Below are 18,419 nucleotides of genomic sequence, written 5' to 3'. Positions count from 1 at the left end.
ATAAAAGGCAACAAATATACTATTAATTTTAATGAGAAAAATTTAGGAATGTTAATGACAAGTGTGTACGTGTCTCATTTGCGGTGCGAACGCGTATGTGGAGCGCCGCAGCAACTTTTCGTGGGACTTTCCGGCTGCAGGGGGGGATGTGTCGTTCGCGAACATGTCGGCTCAAAGAGTCTTTTAGGTGAACAATGGGAGCCAGCCCCGGTCTGAGAGCAGTTTTTATATTTTCTGCATACAGTACAATTTTAGAACCAAAACAAAAAGACCTCAGACAGTTTTGCACCAAATGAAACTCCTCCACACACACAGATACCACAGGTACCACAGGTACCACAGGTGTGTGTGTGTGTGTGTGTATGTGTGTGTGTGTGTGTGTGTGTGTGTGTGTGGTGTGTGTGTGTGTGTGTGGCCAGGTCTTAGTTGAGTCTGTTTGTGTGTTAAGATTATCTTTAACTATATATACAGTATGCAGTATATACAGTCTGCCATCTTCAAGTGAAGCAGAAGATAATCGTCATCATCAATGTAAAAAGGACATCATAGTCTCCGACTGCTGAAATAATATTAAAGGCTATCTGTTCTGCGTTAGGCCTTTCTAGGTGGAAAATCTCGAAATTAAATTGAAATGTTTTAAGCTTTTAAATATTTAACTCCAATGGGTTCTTTAAAATCTGTTGTACCAAGCAATTGTAAAATTGTACCAAGCATAGCGAATTTTTGAACATAAGAATGTTTGACTCAATTTGATTGAAAGTCTTTTAAAAACTAAATTTCAGCAACATGCATAACTCCAGCACCTGACACTTTCCTCACTTTGAGAGAGCAAAGAGATCATTTATTAACCAGCTCCACTAGCTTGTTCACTTGCTTGTAGTTGCATTATGATCACTGGTAAGCTCTCAGTACACTGCACACAGTGCAGTACACAGACAATCACTAAATTTAGTGATTGTCTGTCACTTAATTTGCAAATGGGACCAACTCCAACAATGTCAGAGGGACCCACACAAGGAAATCAGGCTATTTCAGCAGATGACAAAAGGTGAGAGGACTCGAAGTTTCATTCGCCTTCTCATTTAAAGGCAGACTAATTTTATTGCCACATAAACCACAAACAGCCTTGTTTGAATAGCACAAATTTTTTTTTACTGATACTGTTTGTTTTCAGCTTATATTCAAAGCTGGTTCTTTAGAAGTGCTGTAGATTTCAGCATGGAAAATAACATTCCTTAATGTCAAAGGTTAAGGTCAAAGTTTTTCCTGTTCACATGGCTGCTAATGAATTTTAATTACATTCTACAACCTGAACTTAACATTTTAGATTTCACACAGGTGGTTTTAGGAAGTGTAGAGAGGACATATCAAAATCTCTGTTCTAAGCTATAAAACCATTAAACTTCTTTGAGTGGGGAATAAAAATGAACGATAACAATATTTCAATCTGCATTCATTGAACTATTTTCAATAATCACGTTTATTCTGATGCCTCTGTCTAATATGAAGAGGTCAAGCATATTTTTAAATGTGTTGAAAAGTTTCTGTGTAGCTCTGTGGACATTTTAGCCTCTTTTCACTTACTAATTTAACTATACAAACATTACATACATTCACTCTTAATTTGCTTCATATTACCAACCACATATACAAAGTAAATTAGTACCCGGCCAGAAAAGTTGATCAATAACAAGACACTTTTTCTCAGGAGTTGTAGGTTAGCCAAGGAAGGGTTGTGACGTAAAAAGCTGGTAGACATCAGGAGGCGGATAGCTGAACTAATTAACTTGTTTGACATACAAAGGACAATAAATGTTTAACAAATGTTCTGGGCCCATTAAGGAGGTCAACTAAACAGAACTTAAGTAACCAATATAATGTACACATAAACTGAGACACAAACTGACCTTACCAAAATTACACACACCTGTGGTTTATAGGTGGAGCAGTCCATCCAGGCTCCTTTTATATTATAACCACTGAGGCATGGTCTCATGTGGCCCAAATGGCCCTCAGCAGCAGGAACAGCAATGCCACCGGAACTCAAAATAAGGTTGTTGAAAAACTGGAACATTTAAAAAGATCGAGAGCGAGTTCTCAGGCAGTGAGTTGCATCTGTCCAGGATCCAGCTAGCCCTCCAAGGGAAGGTAAAACCCATATTATAGATTAGTACTAAATAAATATGCACACTAGCTTGCCAATGTTGGCTTGCATTGCAAAATATAACAATATTTCATATAAATGTCAAAAACTTAATAAAAATTAATATAAATACGGCGGCAGTGGCACAGTCCATAGGGGACTTTGAGGACTCTGCTTGGGAACCGGAGGGTGGCCGGTTCGAGTGCCCTGTGGACCAAAAAAGTGTAGATTGGCAGCTGGCAGTTTGCCTCCAGGCCACTGCCGAGGTCCCCTTGAGCAAGGCACTGAACCCCTACCTGCTCCACTGGCGCCTGCTGCTGGCTGCCTGTGGGTGCCCCCTCCGGTGCATGTGTGTGTAGGAGGGGGGCGCAAACTTTCAGATGTGTGTGATTGCATTTGTGTGAAACATGTACGTATGTGCATAGCATATATGTATAACTGCATGAAATGTAAAAGCATGTATTTGAAAGAGGAATCTCTCAAAACTTGGGCCAATAAAGGCATTCATTCTTTCTTTCTTCTATAAGACAATTGCAGATCCCCGTTTCATGTTCTTCTATCAAGTTATCATGGTGACCAACTGGACCTGAAGCGAAATAGGTCCTATTATCTATGTTATGTATGCCGATTTGACTGATATCACTTTCAATTATGATATTATTTAAATTGTACTGACACGGATGTTAATTTACATAATGACAATCCCCACCTTAAGAAAAAAAGTCATGTTAGGATCACATATAAATTGTATTTACATTAGATTTGATTATCATAATGACAATCTCCACCTTGAGCAAACAAGAAAGTGCACACATACCAAGGGCAAATTTCACTGTATTTCAGTCTCACTTGTCACATTTCAGGAAGAATCACCAAAAGGACAAGGACAGGCCACCATTACAGAGCAAACCCCCCACTTGTCTCCTCACAGGGAGACCACTGGCCCAGGGGAATAGTCTCCGCCTTAAGTCATTCAGAAACACACACACACGCACGCACGCATGCACGCACACACAACACACACACACCCCTCCTCTCTCTCACTGTGATCCTCTGTCTCCCTCCCACTCAAACGCGTCTCTCTTAGGCTTGTTCGCATGGGAGGACTCATGGTTAGCGGTAGTAGAAAGATTTGTTTAGGAGAAGCAAGAGGATCTAGACTTGCATTTTTCTGGGGAGGTACTGCACGGAGTTCCCCCATGCTAAACGGAAGCATAAAGCAGAGCCACAGACTTCTGAAGTGTGACTATCTTTCACAGGTACATGTTTTAAATCAATCCCTTTACTTTTAAGGTCACAGATTTTTATTTCCTGTCTTCCCTGTGTGTTTTTCTTGTGGATAACACAGAGGTTTAATTTCAGGGAACATGGCATACTGGCAGAATAGCGGCGAGGCTGTTTTAGTTGCACTTGTGCCTTCCTGCGTAATGTAGGCCAAAGGTTACTGGCCAGAATGCAATGAGAGCCGCTACTACTTTGTTCAGTCTAACACCTCAGGCAGCTCTGTGCTTATGGCTGCATTGTGCTCACACTGCTTAAAATGTCTACAGTGTGCAAATAGAAGAATAAATCATATTAAAAAAAACACATTTAGATGTAACCATTTAAAATGATTTCAGCTGCTGTGACAGAACCGTGTTTTTGTTTTTTACAATGTTTTTTAGACTGTAGCAATTGCTTGCATGTTTCTTTTAGGATCTTAAATCCTCAACAGGTAATTAAGTTAATGGTCAGCATGTGCTATTTATACAATTAATTGTACCAACAGAGCGTAACCTCTGGAGACGCCTTCATAGCTATCACATCTCAGATATGCAGAGATAGATGAGCACGGCTAGTCCATCACTTTTCCTCAGTGTCCGCATTGGTGAAGAGTTCTGTTTCATATTTAAAATTATCTTTTATATTTTGAATATAAACAGCTGCCTCCATAAGCTCTGAAATAGTATTTCCACAACTAAGGAATTGCTGAATCATTAGTTTCTCCTTTCTGTATTTTCTTGTTTATATTGTTCATGCATGCTCAACTCTTCTCTGGAGTTTAATGGACATGTGAATATGTATCATACATAGTTTAGCTGAATGACACAAAGTTAGCCATTGTTAACTATTCAGAAATCCAGTGCAGCAGAGGAAAGTGGGGAGGGGGCAGATTCATCAGAGCTGATGAACCGCCACAAAGATACACATATGTAAACACACACAGTCCCCCTCCCACTACCCTGGTTAACCAGTGGCTGACCCCCAGAAATGTCCACTCTGCAAACCAGCCCTGCTTACACTCACCTGTACTCCTGTCATAATGCATTTTCAGTGGAGGAATTCCAGGATCGGTGTTGCTCTGACTTTTGAATATTTTAGGTATTTTTTCTGTTTATTTTAAAAAGGCCCAGATGATTGTATTTTTAAAGGCCAAAAAAAGATTAGATCAAATATATTTGTCAGGAAATTCCTTTGGATCAAAAGTATAATCTAGAGCACAATGTCCTAGAACACCGTGAAACCATTTATGGAAACCTTTTTGCACAGATAAAAACAATAGCAATATCATCGGTGTGTGTGGCCATGTGCGTGTTAAACAAATGTAAATATTTTATGTCCAAATCCACTTACCACCTTGAACATTCGCACATCTGGTCCTTTGTAAACACTGGTAATGAAACAAACATCCGTCTGTAATACCTTCATCTGGTCCCCAATGGCTATTGTTGTGTTGTGTACTCTTTGGTGAAGAAGGATATGACAAGGCACAGTAACCTCCATGAAAAAAGTTACTATATAACAGTTCTTCCAAAGCCTTAACTGCGCAGTTCTCTCCTGAATAGTTTGAACATGACAGTTATGTAAACAATGTTACTCACGCTCTCAACCTCACCCTCACTCTCACCCTCGCTAAAAAGTTCTCAACCAAACCATGACCACAACGGAAGATCTTTGGGGCTGACCTTGGCACAGGTCAGCCTCACTCAGTTATGGGAACTGAAGAAGCCTTTCAGATGAGAGGTGCAACATCTTCAAGCCTTTACTAGCAAGTCCGGTCGCCTAAGATTTACTTTCGTTGGATACCTGGATTTCTCTGTTTGAGAGCCCCTGTTCACTTAGAAAGTTCAGGATCTAGCATGGAGAGAGACAATGTTTTTAACAGATTGTATGAATGCCTAAGACCCCCACCCGCATTACTCTGTAACGACTTCTTTATCTGGCTGCGCTCTGGCAGAGAAAGACAAAACCGTTAACAGACAAATATAGAAACATTATGTCATGAACACTTTTAGACAGCCCTTGAAAAAACTAAACACACAAAATAAACAGTATCTACATTGATCTCTTGAGGGCTCAAAATAGAAAATGTTTTAAAAGCTTGTTTTAACTTGTTTCAACACATTCTACCTCTCATCCTAAAGGCTTGCCAAGTGAGAGTTTCCTTGTCGTGGTTTAGTTGCGAACTATGTAGCAAAAGACTCGTAGAGAGGGCTAGTCACATAACTGCTGCATAACTGTCCTGTTCAAACTATACATAAACATATTAACCCAGAACAATAAATCAATAGAATTTTTTTTCCCTCTAAAATCTGAAAATTAAAAATATGGAAATTCCCTTTTAAAATGTATTTAAGCATGTTAGTGTGTTACAATCATTGAGTTTGCTTTGGCTCTTCTCCTGTAAAGAAAGCAGCCTCAATAAGATCCTGTACAAACAATGGAAACAGTGGTCTTCTACTGGAAGTGCAAATGTGGCATTGTTCCATCATTTGAGGAATATTGGTAAAACGCTTCTGTTGGTGAGAGCTTATGTTTGCTGCCAGCTGACCTTTTTTTGTTTTACTGTAAACTGTAGTGAATAGTGTCTTTCTCCAGGAAACATATCTCCTTATACATTTATTATAGATTGATATTATAGAGTTTTGATCCTAGTGATTTTAAACTCATCTGGTGCTTTTGAGAGAATGTGGGCAATTTTATTGACAATGTGAAAAACCTTAATTATGACCTACTTAACTCAAAAAGATTTTATGATTCCCCCCCCCCCCTCCTCAATCCTAGATTAGCCACTGAAACATGAACCAAAATGTAATGGACTCTTCCATCAGCCTTGCTCCTCCCTTTCACCATGTTTCACCAACTCTTTGAATTAAACAAACCAACTTTTCTGGATAAAAAACAACCTACACAATGACACGTAACACTACAGCATTCCCAAATGTCCACCAAAGACCCCATGCCATTCATTTCTGCAGTGATATGCCTGAACAGGAAACTCCAAATTTCTTGTAGGTGTGATGTGAGTGTGTGTCAATCCTGTCCTGCCTCTTGCCCAAGGGGACACTGGAATAGGCTCCACTCCATGGCCCTGCAGAGGCTACAAAATGGATCCATGGATACATAATGCAAGTCTGTTTGATTCTATTCAAGCATGACCACAACAGGGCTATTATGCAACAGTCCTAATAAGGTTCAACAAGTTTTTCTTTGACTAGTGTTTGTCCATCCAAATTAGTCACTATGTTAACACACACCTCGGTTCAGGATTTCCTCACTTTACTCCTCAGTGGATCCACTAAATAACCACAACATCACTTGCGGGAGTTTTCTTTGGGAGACTGGGATGTGCAGCTTTTTAACCGCAGTGACACACATATTTTCCAGTCTATTTGTCCTGCTCCCACACTGGATCCAAAGCAGAAGCACAAAAGCAACATTGATGAAAGAATTACATTTGTGCTGAGTCCTGCACTGACCCCTTGCTACTCCAAAGCAACAAGACTGCTGGCATTGTGTGGAATATGAACATTAATATACACTGATTCAATTATGCCAATTTTCCAGTTGTGGTTACTGATTGTTTTTTCTTGTTGCTGTTGGGATATGTGCACACTGAGGATGAAATATGTGAATCATACAAACACTGAGACCAGATACAAGATTGTGTTTGTGGCAAGATTGAATTTGTCACTTAATGGCTCATGGAGTAAGTGTGGCTGCCATGATTGCCTCTGATTATTTAATTCAGTTCAATGTTTTCCAACCCCTTTCTCATTGCAGTTTAATGGATAAGCCATATGACCCGGTTGGCAAGTTCAAAGGAAGCATGGGTACGGCCCATCCAGTACCCATTGCTGTGACTAGAGGGCAGTGGTCCAGCAAAATGGAGTTTCTCCTCGCTGTTGCTGGACAAATCATAGGTCTAGGAAATGTGTGGAGATTCCCTTACCTGTGCTACAAAAATGGTGGAGGTGAGTTTATATATTATTTACTTTAAAATTATATGGCAGGAGATATACAGCAAGTTACACACAAATACAGTAGTGATTGTACACCTATCAGCCACAGCATTGTTCCAGTGACACATGTCAAGGGTTGGGATAGGCAGCAAGTAGACAGTCAATTCTTGAAATCTTTGCGTTGGAAGCAGGCAAAATGGGCAAGCGACTTTGAGAAGGGCCAAATAGCGATGGTTAGACAACTGGTTAAGGGCATTGCCAAAACAGGGAGTGTCGTACTGACCCCTTTCCACCGCTGAAAGTGGATCTTACTTTGACATGGTCAACTCACCTAAAAACTGTTGAACAACAGAACAAACACAAGTGCACCCCTCCATGGCAGCGGTATTCCCTGATGCTGCACTGTAAGGAATGGTTTGAGGAACATTACAAAAGAGTTCAAGCTGATGAAATTCTCCAGATCTCAATCCAATCAAGCATCTGTGAGATGTGTTGGAAAAACAAGTCTGATCCATGGAGGCCCCACCTCACAACTTATAGGACTTAAAGGATCTGCTGCCAACATCTTGGTGCCAGATAACACAGGAGTGCATGTGGAGGAGCATGCAGAAATATGAGGCATGAGCCACTTTAAAGTAAAATGCTCAACTTAAACGCAGATATTAAACAGGAATTTGTTGTGAGAATGTCCATATATATACATACAGTATAATTGTATTCATACTCAAGAGAATACAATATTTTAGTTAAAAGAATGTTTTAACTGTTTTAAAAAAGACTGTTGCATGAGTACAAATTATATAAGTACTGTTATTATTATAACTTAGTAATATTTCTTTTTTTATATTAAACCAACTTGGTTTTGTTCTCAAGGTGTGTTCTTCATCCCGTATATCCTCTTCCTCTTTACCTGTGGCATTCCCTTATTTCTCCTGGAGACGTCTCTTGGGCAATACACTCAACAGGGGAGTATTACCTGCTGGAGGAAAATTTGTCCACTGTTTGAAGGTAAATGTCTTGGAGATTTTAAAGATATTTTTGAATTTGTAATTTGTATGTAAATATATGCAGGACAGTTAAAATTCTAGTCCCATAATTCAGTCACAACCCCTCAAATTTCATCTGTAACCTTCATGACCATATGAAGGTAAATAAATGTATAAATAAATAGCCGTACAGCTACAAACAGTTTGCAGCCATACATAAGAGCACATTGTTATTAATGTAGCACATATTTTAATTGAACAGTTACACATGAAACATGTTGATTAAAAGGTTTAAAGTGTCAGAATGTAAGTTAAATGGCATTACTGAAGCAAACCTGTTAGAACATGATGGTCAACCTCCTGTAGTTGAGCTGATTCATCGAGTAATTATTCTATTTTAATCTCATAGATTCCCTCCTTATTACAATCAAACAGGCTGAGACAGAATGAGACAGCTGCAGTGACCTTGCTTTTTCAAGTATCCCAGAATGACCTGCCTTCCTCATATTACTGTAGCTTCCTGGTGGTTAAACTTATAGACGACAGCGGCGTCATTAAACTAGGCCTAAGACACAAGAATGATGTCAGGACGTCCGAGCTCCCAGGAGGGCTACACAGTGAATTCTGGCGTCCCCCATTTTCCAGCATTTCCACTGTGTCTTTGAGTTCCTCCAAAGCTTGGGAATTCTGATTTTCAAAAGTGGGTGTTTTTTCACCCATGTGTTTGTTTGGTGAACCATTACACTCTACTAAATCCCTTTTGTGAGAGGCAGAGTTTGCATTGGTTAAAGCAGTCCAATATTGCCTCTTGTTAAATAATAATAATAATAATAATAATAATAATAATAATAATGATAATTATAATAATAATAATAATAATGATAATAATAATGATAACGATAATAAAAATAATAATAAAAATAATAATAATAATAATAATAATAATAATAACCCATTGACTAGGTTGGAAGATATCCAGTTTGAATACTGATGCAAAACAGTTTTCTTAGTAAGGAAAATCTACATGCTTATGCATACATATTTAAATACTAAAATAGTGTGTTGTATTTCAGCTGAATCACAGGCTCAATAAAATCTTATCACAGCGACACCAGTGATACATTTATTTAACCTCTGCCCTTTACTTTAAATGAGTGGTCATGATATTAATAGACTATTTGTCTATCCAGGAATGGGTTATGGCAATCAGGTCGTCGTTTTGTACTCCAGCATCTATTACATCATCATACTGGCCTGGGCATTCCTGTACCTCTTCTCTTCCTTCAACTCTGAACTACCCTGGGCAAGTTGCAGAAACAGCTGGAACACAGGTAGGAGTTTAACATATGATGTAATCTAATTGAAAAACAAAAACAAACATACACAGAAAAAAATCATAGATTACGGCAAATTGTCAATTATAATTACAAGTCTGTCACCAAGCAGTCAATAATCAAGAAATGCAGCTTTAATTTACACTTGTGTTCTTTTACTGACATCCTTTTTTTTGTATTGAGACTAAAGTCAAGAATTTCATAAATTTTAGAAGGACAACAATGTTGTCCATTTCAATGTTGTCCTGCTCTAATGATTGCACATCACCGGAGCGGATGACCATGAAAAGGTCATTCTGTATTTTCTCAGCTGCACACCAGTGTTTATCTCTGGTCAAGGGAAGAAGGTTGTGAGCGAGAGGCATTGACCATCTTTAGCAGAGAGTTTGCAGCTTCCTCCTTTTGTCAGAGGGGGCAGTTAGATTAGCAAAATACCCTTCCATGTCCAGCTCCTGTTAACTTCTGATGCTTTCAATGAGAAAGTCCTCTGATATAATCAGGGGATCATAAATTTACAGGAGGTCACCTGCCAACATACTTGTGTGAAACAATGTTACGTTCTCCAGGGGGGCATGGGGTTTGAGATTACACAACCAGAGCAATGTAATGGTTAACTATGCCAAATGGCTTGCTCATAATTAGGGCACGGAGTGGCAGTGTAAACTGAATATTACAAGATTACAAGATTAATGCTGAGTGTGGGGGGGGTTCTCAAACCTTTCCATGGTAACGCCCCCTATATACCAATAGGTTCCAGCCAAGGCCCCCCATATGCAAGATATGTTATTAAACATAGCGACAATATGCTACTACAACAAACGTAAATAGAAGAAAATAGATCAATGAACCATATAAATGAACCATGAAAAAGAATATTAATTTATTGTTATTGGTGCAGTAATAATTGTAATTCATGTAATTATTAATGGGAAGGATGGGCAACATTCAACATTGGCATTTCAGATTATGTAACATTATATGTAATGTATTTCAGATAAGGTTACAACAACATTTATACTTCAGATCTTCAGATATACATTTCAGATCTGTCATCCCTTAAATTTGTATGTGTGTGTGAGTGAGAGAGAGGGGGGTGGAGAAAGTTTGTGCATCACGCATGTCATTCTCCACATATAGACATGCTCTGAATTTTGTTTTCAATACTTTAAAAGTTGAAAAGCCAGACTCACACAGATAAGTGGTTGCAAACCGAAGGAGGCATTTCAGAGCCCTATCAGCTAGGAGGTGAAACTCCTGTCTGACATACAGCCAGTAGTTAGGGAGGGAAGGGGCCTCAAATTTGACTTTTGAGTCCCATTAGGAAGCCATTTCAATCACCTCCTCCTGTGATTTTAACTCTAGACAGCAGTCACTCCACTGTTCTTCTCGGTCATCCCAGCGGCCCCGTCCCAACACACTCCCACCCAACGAGACAGTCAAGTCCATTTGCTCCTCAGTGTTCATATTCCAACCATTTTCACTTTTAACCCATGTTCAGATGTGTCTCGTGTTGTGTAAGTTGTTTAAAGGAGCTGCCTTGAGGTTTGGCAAAGTCCAAGACTTCAGGTTTTGAAGAGCCACATTTGCTTTTCTTGGCTGGGCAGCAGTGCTCACTACAAATAGAGCACCACAAAGCTAATTTGTGCAGAAATGTTTTTTCAGTTGCGAAACAACTGATTATGTTGCAATTCTGTCAACATGATCCGTTCATACTGTGCAGTACAACATATACCGTAATTTTCGGACTATAAGCCGCGGCTTTTTCCCCATTTTTCGACCCTGCGGCTTATATAACGGTGCGGTTTATCTATGGATTTTTACAGCTAACGGCCACTAGGGGAATTCCTAAATCTATGGATTTTACAGGTTACAGTCCTCCGGAAGGCGGCCGTGTACTGCACTTTAGCCTAAAAAATGAAGACGAGGATTAATGACTTTTCTGGTAGGCTGATTACCGTATATTTTAAGCAGCCGTGTTACTGCAACTTTAGGCTTACGCGCTTACTGTCGTGTTACAGGCACTTTATTTTGCACTTTTAAATAAACATTTAATTTAGCCATTGACGTTATGCAAATATGCAACTTGTTTGTTGAAATGTTAATAAATGGGAGCTTCCTCAAACAGCCGCCTCTTTCCCGACAATCCCCTCTGTGCACGAACCCTTACATATGGTAATTAAACATTAAAAAACCTGCGGCTTATAGTCCAGTGCGGCTTATATATGGACACATCATTCAATTTAGCTTCTGCGGCTTATAGTCAGGTGCGTTTTATAGTCCGAAAATTACGGTAACTTAATCTGAAAATGTCTGCAATTCAAAAAAAATAAATTGATTAAAACAAATAATGGGGAATATAATGCTATGCAGTTCTTTATTTAAGTTCTCAAACTTACTCATGTACAATAATCAAATATAAACTCAAATCTCCTCCACAGGCAACTTAATAGTATTCAGGTATTTGGGTTTCTCACTGTGTACCTTTCTAGTCTGTATTTATCCAGTCTATGTACCTTACGGTGCCTCACAAAAAAATGTTTTCCCTTGTTGGTGGAAGATGTTCAAAGTGTGCCATATTTGTTTTCAACAGAGACCTGTGTGGAGTTTGGTCAAAAAGCTGATTATGTCAACTGGACCATAAGCGCAAATGCAACATCGCCTGTGAAAGAATTTTGGGAGTGAGTAGGAAAATGCCCAAACAAAGAGTGAACACCAGCTATGACTCTATGACTCTGAGTGCACTTTAACTGAATGGTATCTGAAAAAAACATTGATTTGCAGGAGGCGAGTTCTAAACCTGAGTGGAAGTATCCATGAGTTGGGCAATGTACGATGGGAACTGGCCCTGTGTCTCCTGTTGTCCTGGATCGTCTGTTACTTTTGTGTGTGGAAAGGAGTGAAGTCCACAGGAAAGGTAAGACACAACACTGATGTTTGTAATGGTGGCCCAAATCTGCCAAAACACAATGGAGCACACTTGCATTTTATTAATTTATTTATCTTTTATCTGGCTGTTCATACCCTCAAACATGACTAACCTGTTGATTTTTAAACCAACACAGTTTTAGTTGGTTTTTAGCCCTCGACTCTATTTTTATACAGGGTTGTTGTGATAGACACGTTTCTAACTGATTTACCCTCTTGCATCTGAGGTGAATGGATTAAATGAAAGAACACTGAACTTTTATTTAACAAAACTTTCTCCTGAAGAAGCATAACTTGAAAATAAGAATACCCAATTTTGTTTGTCATTTCTTGATACCATTGGCGTGCATGTTGGAGCTCTTTTTGAAACCTCAATAAAATATTGTTCTTACTAGCTGTTCCTTGGAAAAGGCTAGACGCCTTTAGTAAGCGCAAATTTGTCCAACATTAAGCTGGGTAATGAGGGAAACCAGTCCACGCTCTCGCTTCGCGTGCATTAAGAAGCGTCTCCTGAGCACCTCTACTGCAGCAGCACATGTGATGGTGTCCGCAGCACAGCGACAGTGTTTGAAGTACACTGTCAATAAGTTGCACAGCCTCTAGTAGACTTTCTGTCTGTTAATAAATGTTCACAATATAACTATTTAAGGATCCATACTCAGAGGCTTTGTCACAAAAAACATGCGTTCCCTGCATTCAATCTCATCTCTTCTCCTTGCGTTCTACGTTAGTTAGTCCCCCACCCACTGAGAATCCAACCAGCCACAATATCCATCTCAACTTGACACTGATTGACACCTGTCTAGCAAACCAAATCAGATCTGAGGCGTTCAAAGCCAACAAGAACTGAACGGGAATGCAATGAAAAGAGTAATTTAGAAACAAAAACAGTAGGATACTACATGTTGACCTTGAGGAATTGCTTTAGCCTTGTGTACTCTCTATACTGAACGTTAAATCGTGTAACCTTGAACTCGAAGTGGAGGAATTTTGAAAGTATCATGACCTGCTTGCTGGCTTCCCCGCAGGTAGTTTACGTCACTGCCACATTTCCATATGTGATGCTAGCGGTGCTGCTTGTTCGCGGTGTAACGTTGCCAGGGGCCTTAGATGGAATCAAGTTCTATCTGTATCCGGACCCATCCCGCCTCTCTGATCCCCAGGTATGACTACTTGTCACTCGAGAAACTTTTTAACCCTGGTTAGACCCATGTTTCTTCCATCAGACACTAGAGTATTTCTAAATGTGAATATCTGACTGAATATGACAAAATGTCTGTTTCATGTAATGCTGTAGCTGCAGTCAGTGAGTGTGAGTGTCATTATGGCTCACTAGGGGTTTGATGATTAAAGATGATTTTCCATGCACTTCAACGACAGTACATTAGTAAATGACTGCTTTGCTGATGTCAATGCAACGCTGGAAATCAATAGCTAATGGTTATATAGCTGTGTACAGCTGTGTACAGCTGTGTACAGCTATATAACAGATACAACATAAATGCAAACCATTCAGATTTTATTTTTGCTGGTTGAAAGAAGTCATTTATTTGTCTTTCAGGTGTGGATGGATGCTGGCACACAAATATTCTATTCCTATGCCATTTGTATTGGGTGTCTTACTGCACTTGGCAGTTATAATAAGTATGACAACAACTGTTACAAGTAAGTGGTATGGCAGTTGAAGTGGCGCCTAGTGGTAAATTCTGCCACTAATCAAAAGTTTTGTCTGCAATTTTCAGCGTAGTATACTATAGAAAGGTATAGTGCAGAATAGTATAGTGTAGTATAGTAATATTTGCGGTTTTGTGGTGATTTGGTTTGCTCAGAGGTGGCGCTTTGTTCAAAATGTCTGATAAGAACCATATTACAGTTCAAACAAGTATTGTTAATCTAAAAGAAAACTTATTTGAAACAAGTTTCAGATATTGACTCATCAATAGGATACAAAAAAAGCTGAAGCTGTTTTATGTATGCTGTGTTATAAAATGATGTGAAAATAATGTTTTTGTTTTCAGGGATTGTGTGTACCTATGCCTTCTGAACAGTGGCACCAGTTTTGTAGCTGGTTTTGCCATCTTCTCTGCACTGGGCTTCATGGCATATGAGCAGAATACAGACATTTCAAAGGTGGCCGAGTCAGGTGAGAATATAAAATGTGGTATACAAACAGATGTGAGTGATGAAAGAAATACATGAATGAATTGCTTTATATTTGTGATTTAAAAAAGTGGCCGGTCCTTATATACATGCAGAAAATAAATGTTTTTTTTAAATGATCAGCTAATGATCAGTCAGATGAGTCACAGTGACTTTTGTTCATGCAGGTCCTGGCTTGGCGTTCATTGCTTACCCTCGTGCAGTGGCAATGATGCCTTTCCCTCAGATCTGGGCAATATTCTTTTTCATTATGATCATCCTACTGGGACTGGACAGCCAGGTATCTTCCCTTTTTCCAAGAATCAAGAGAAATTGGAAAAAACATTTGTGTTTGTCTCATAAATAAATGTGAAAGTTGAAGGCTGCAAATATACATTGCAATCTTAGGGTGAACTTATGTATAATAACATATCCTATTGTCTTGGCTGGGATACCTTATGTACATAGATTGCAATTTTTTTCATGTCAACCTGGAAATAAGATTTTGAAGCATGTAAAACAAAGAAAGAGATACATAATGTACAGAATAAAGAATGAGAGGCTCCAATCAGCTGAAGAATAGGGGAGAGATGCATTTTCTGCACTGTCTTGGCATCACCACTAGGAGTTGCCAAATTCATACATTTTCAACTCCTGCTTATGGGAACTTGAGCTATGACAGATTCCTACCATTGTTCCCTTCAAGCTTTGAGACCAATTTTCTTACACATACAGCTAAACAGTAATATAGCCTTTTTGATGAATTATGTGATGTTTGGCTGAAAAGCTGAAAGCAATGAAAGAACAAAAGGACGTAAACATAAAATTAAGATAAAATAAGATAATCCTTTATTCGTGCCACAACAGGGAAATTCATATATGAAATAACATAAAACTTTTTTTTTAACTCCACCAAGGAAGTTACATTTTCAGTTATGTCTGTCTGTCTGTTAGCAGGATAGCAACAAGTTATTGATGGGGCAGGCTGGACATAATCCATTAGATTTAGGTTGGCCTGATGGTGACACTGAAATAACCACATTAACATTTTGACCTTTAATTATTGTCATACAAAAACATAGGTCATACAATCAAAATTTTAGAATCTAGATTGTATGAGGGGGATCATGATCTAATCAATAACCTGTTCAATTTCATATTTGCGTACCGGAGCCATAATTGGACGACTACTCAGCCTTGGCAGAGGTATGCACTCTCTGAGTGCCTTCTACTACTAGTCTCAAGTCACTTTAACTGTTTTAGTCTGACTTGTTAGGTGTTATTGATCCATTGTGATTTCCTGACCGTACCTTAATATACGTTGTGTATTCAGAAGCCATTCAGAAACATATTTCAGTGCTAAAAATACATTCACAAGCATAAAGTTTATTATGTGTGTGTTGATTTGTTGAGAAAGTATAACAGATGTCTGTTGTTCAGTTTGTAGGTCTGGAAGCTCTGGTAACAGCAGTATCTGACATGCACCCTACCTTCTTCCTTGTTGGCCATCGACGTAAACTTCTTCTACTTGTTGTAAGCGTGGCTGGTTTCTTGATTGGCCTTGTTATGGTCACAGACGTAAGATCATTCGAAACTCGTATCACTCATATCATCTTCGTGGTTTTAAAAAACCTCCATAATGCAGCAACCCACTGAGTTTCTCTTCCAACCATAGGGTGGACTATACATCTTTCAGGTGTTTGACTACTATGCCTGCAGTGGGATGACTCTTCTTCTCTTTGCCATAATACAATCTGTGTCTATAAGTTGGTTTTATGGTGAGTTGTCTAAATAAATGGAATGTTTTTTTCATTGTTTTTGAAATTTCCTTACTACAGCATTTCCATCTACTCACAGGTTCGGACCGTTTTTATGAAAACATAGAGGACATGATTGGATACCAGCCGTTACCCCTGATTAAGTACTGCTTAAAATATGTCACTCCTGTAGTCTGCATGGTGAGTTATACTGAAGGATATTTAATGCATCAACCTAAACAATTATGATTTCAGGATTAAGTCACTTTGTCATGATTTGTTTGTCTGTTTGGTTGTATATATTGTAAGGATTAGGACTGCTCTTTCCGTATCCATATTCTGTTTTCTTCACACTTGGTTTTCCATCATCAGACTGACTGACTCTTTTCATATCTATTTACAGGCAACGTTCATTTTCTCTTTGGTGAAATACACTCCTCTGAAGTTCAATAATACTATAGAGTATCCATGGTGGGGCTATGCACTCGGTTGGTGGTTCACCCTCTCATCTACGCTCAATGTTCCCTTATGGATGTTGTACAGATTGAGTGTTACTCCTGGGACATTGCGAGAGGTACGTCGTTGGTAGAAAAAATTAGTCAGCATGTACAAAAAGCTGTTTATTTTGTATTTTTAACTGAATCATATCCTTTTTTATTAGAGGTTTGCCATCTTGTGCACTCCAGCAAAAGACCTTCCAATGACAAAAGCACAAATGAAAGCTCTTGAACACCTTCACATTCCCATGGTGTCTCAGCAAGAAATGACAGGCGAGAGAGACATCAAAGATACTGGAATCTAGTAAAGGTATTCCCTACCCCCCTTCATGAAGAAATACTATTTTTTTCGCCAATCACTCCTTTAGACACTCAAATGCTGAATCATAAGAAATATTCAAAATGATCTTTGGTATGAATGTATTTTTTCCATTGAGTTTCATTACTGAGCATTTGATGACTTCAGGAAATTGTTAGTCGTGTGACGGTATGTAGCACTGTATAATCAAGTAACATCTTAATTTTAACCTAGCTGTTATTGTGACCAAGTAAAACTGGTGGATAGGTGGTAAAATATTTCATAAGTTTCATAAGTATTATTGTCTTACTGTTAAGAAGACATGGGATTGCGGGAACCTTGGGACATTGTATGCACCTTAGCTGATGGAGCCACCAGTTGATCCTAACACTGAAGTGTTTCTGACCTGTGTAAAGTACTGTTACTATGCCATACACAAACTGTTAAGAACAGTTGCCTTATAAGAAATAACTCACATATGACAGAGAATGTTAAAATGGAAAAACCAAACGTAAAGAGAGCCTGTGTGAAAATCAGTGAGTCATATACAGTACATAAGTACTGTGTTACTAACTCTAAGCCAGTTTTGATACGGCTGTAAAATCATCCTATTAAAAATCGTAACATCATAAAAATCATATTTTTCCATGTGGATGACTGCTGAAACTTGATACATCCAAGTGTTGGTACGGTTAAAATGTGGTACCACTAAACGTTTGTGGTGCATGTTTGTAGAGAGACAGGCTTTTTAATTTCTGCATGCAAAACAAATATTGTAAATTCTTTTTTTTACCTTTATGATCACTCAATAAAACATTTTCAAACAAATGCTTTGCTCTGTTACGTGTAAAAATAAAGTCATATTTTCTATACAGCAGATGTCATGAGTTAGCTAGATGATGATAGATTATACAGCAACAGCATGATTTTAAAATAATTAAAGGTCTTGAGATGAATAAAGTTCTGTAAGCTTAACTACTTCTCCCAAATAGTTGATTTGATGCCCAACTGAAATGAATGGAATGGAACCCATACCTGCCAATAACAACAGCTTTCACTCACTCTCAGCTTCTCCCACATCCCAACTTTTCAGCTGCTTGTTTGCTGCCCAACCTGCC

General features: G+C 38.7%; 1 protein-coding gene across 1 annotated transcript; it reads left to right on the top strand.

The window, feature by feature from the left end:
* The first annotated feature begins 3,227 nt into the window (after positions 1 to 3,227).
* On the top strand, positions 3,228 to 18,324 carry slc6a22.1 (solute carrier family 6 member 22, tandem duplicate 1). The gene is made up of 15 exons (XM_076156471.1): positions 3,228 to 3,402; positions 7,187 to 7,377; positions 8,239 to 8,373; positions 9,542 to 9,682; positions 12,276 to 12,363; positions 12,467 to 12,599; positions 13,639 to 13,773; positions 14,172 to 14,275; positions 14,629 to 14,753; positions 14,938 to 15,050; positions 16,190 to 16,327; positions 16,425 to 16,527; positions 16,607 to 16,707; positions 16,910 to 17,080; positions 17,168 to 18,324. Exons 2-15 carry the CDS (start codon positions 7,191 to 7,193, stop codon positions 17,306 to 17,308), a joined length of 1,815 nt encoding a protein of 604 aa, XP_076012586.1. The 5' UTR covers positions 3,228 to 3,402; positions 7,187 to 7,190; the 3' UTR covers positions 17,309 to 18,324.
* Positions 18,325 to 18,419: the final 95 nt, after the last annotated feature.

The sequence above is a fragment of the Genypterus blacodes genome, unplaced genomic scaffold (assembly GCF_046128005.1).
Source record: "Genypterus blacodes isolate CSIRO-AG114 ecotype Tasmania unplaced genomic scaffold, CSIRO-AGI_Gbla_v1 ptg000070l_1, whole genome shotgun sequence".
Taxonomy (NCBI): domain Eukaryota; kingdom Metazoa; phylum Chordata; class Actinopteri; order Ophidiiformes; family Ophidiidae; genus Genypterus; species Genypterus blacodes.
Note: the sequence above shows the minus strand (reverse complement) of the source record. Positions and strands in the feature narration are given on the sequence as shown.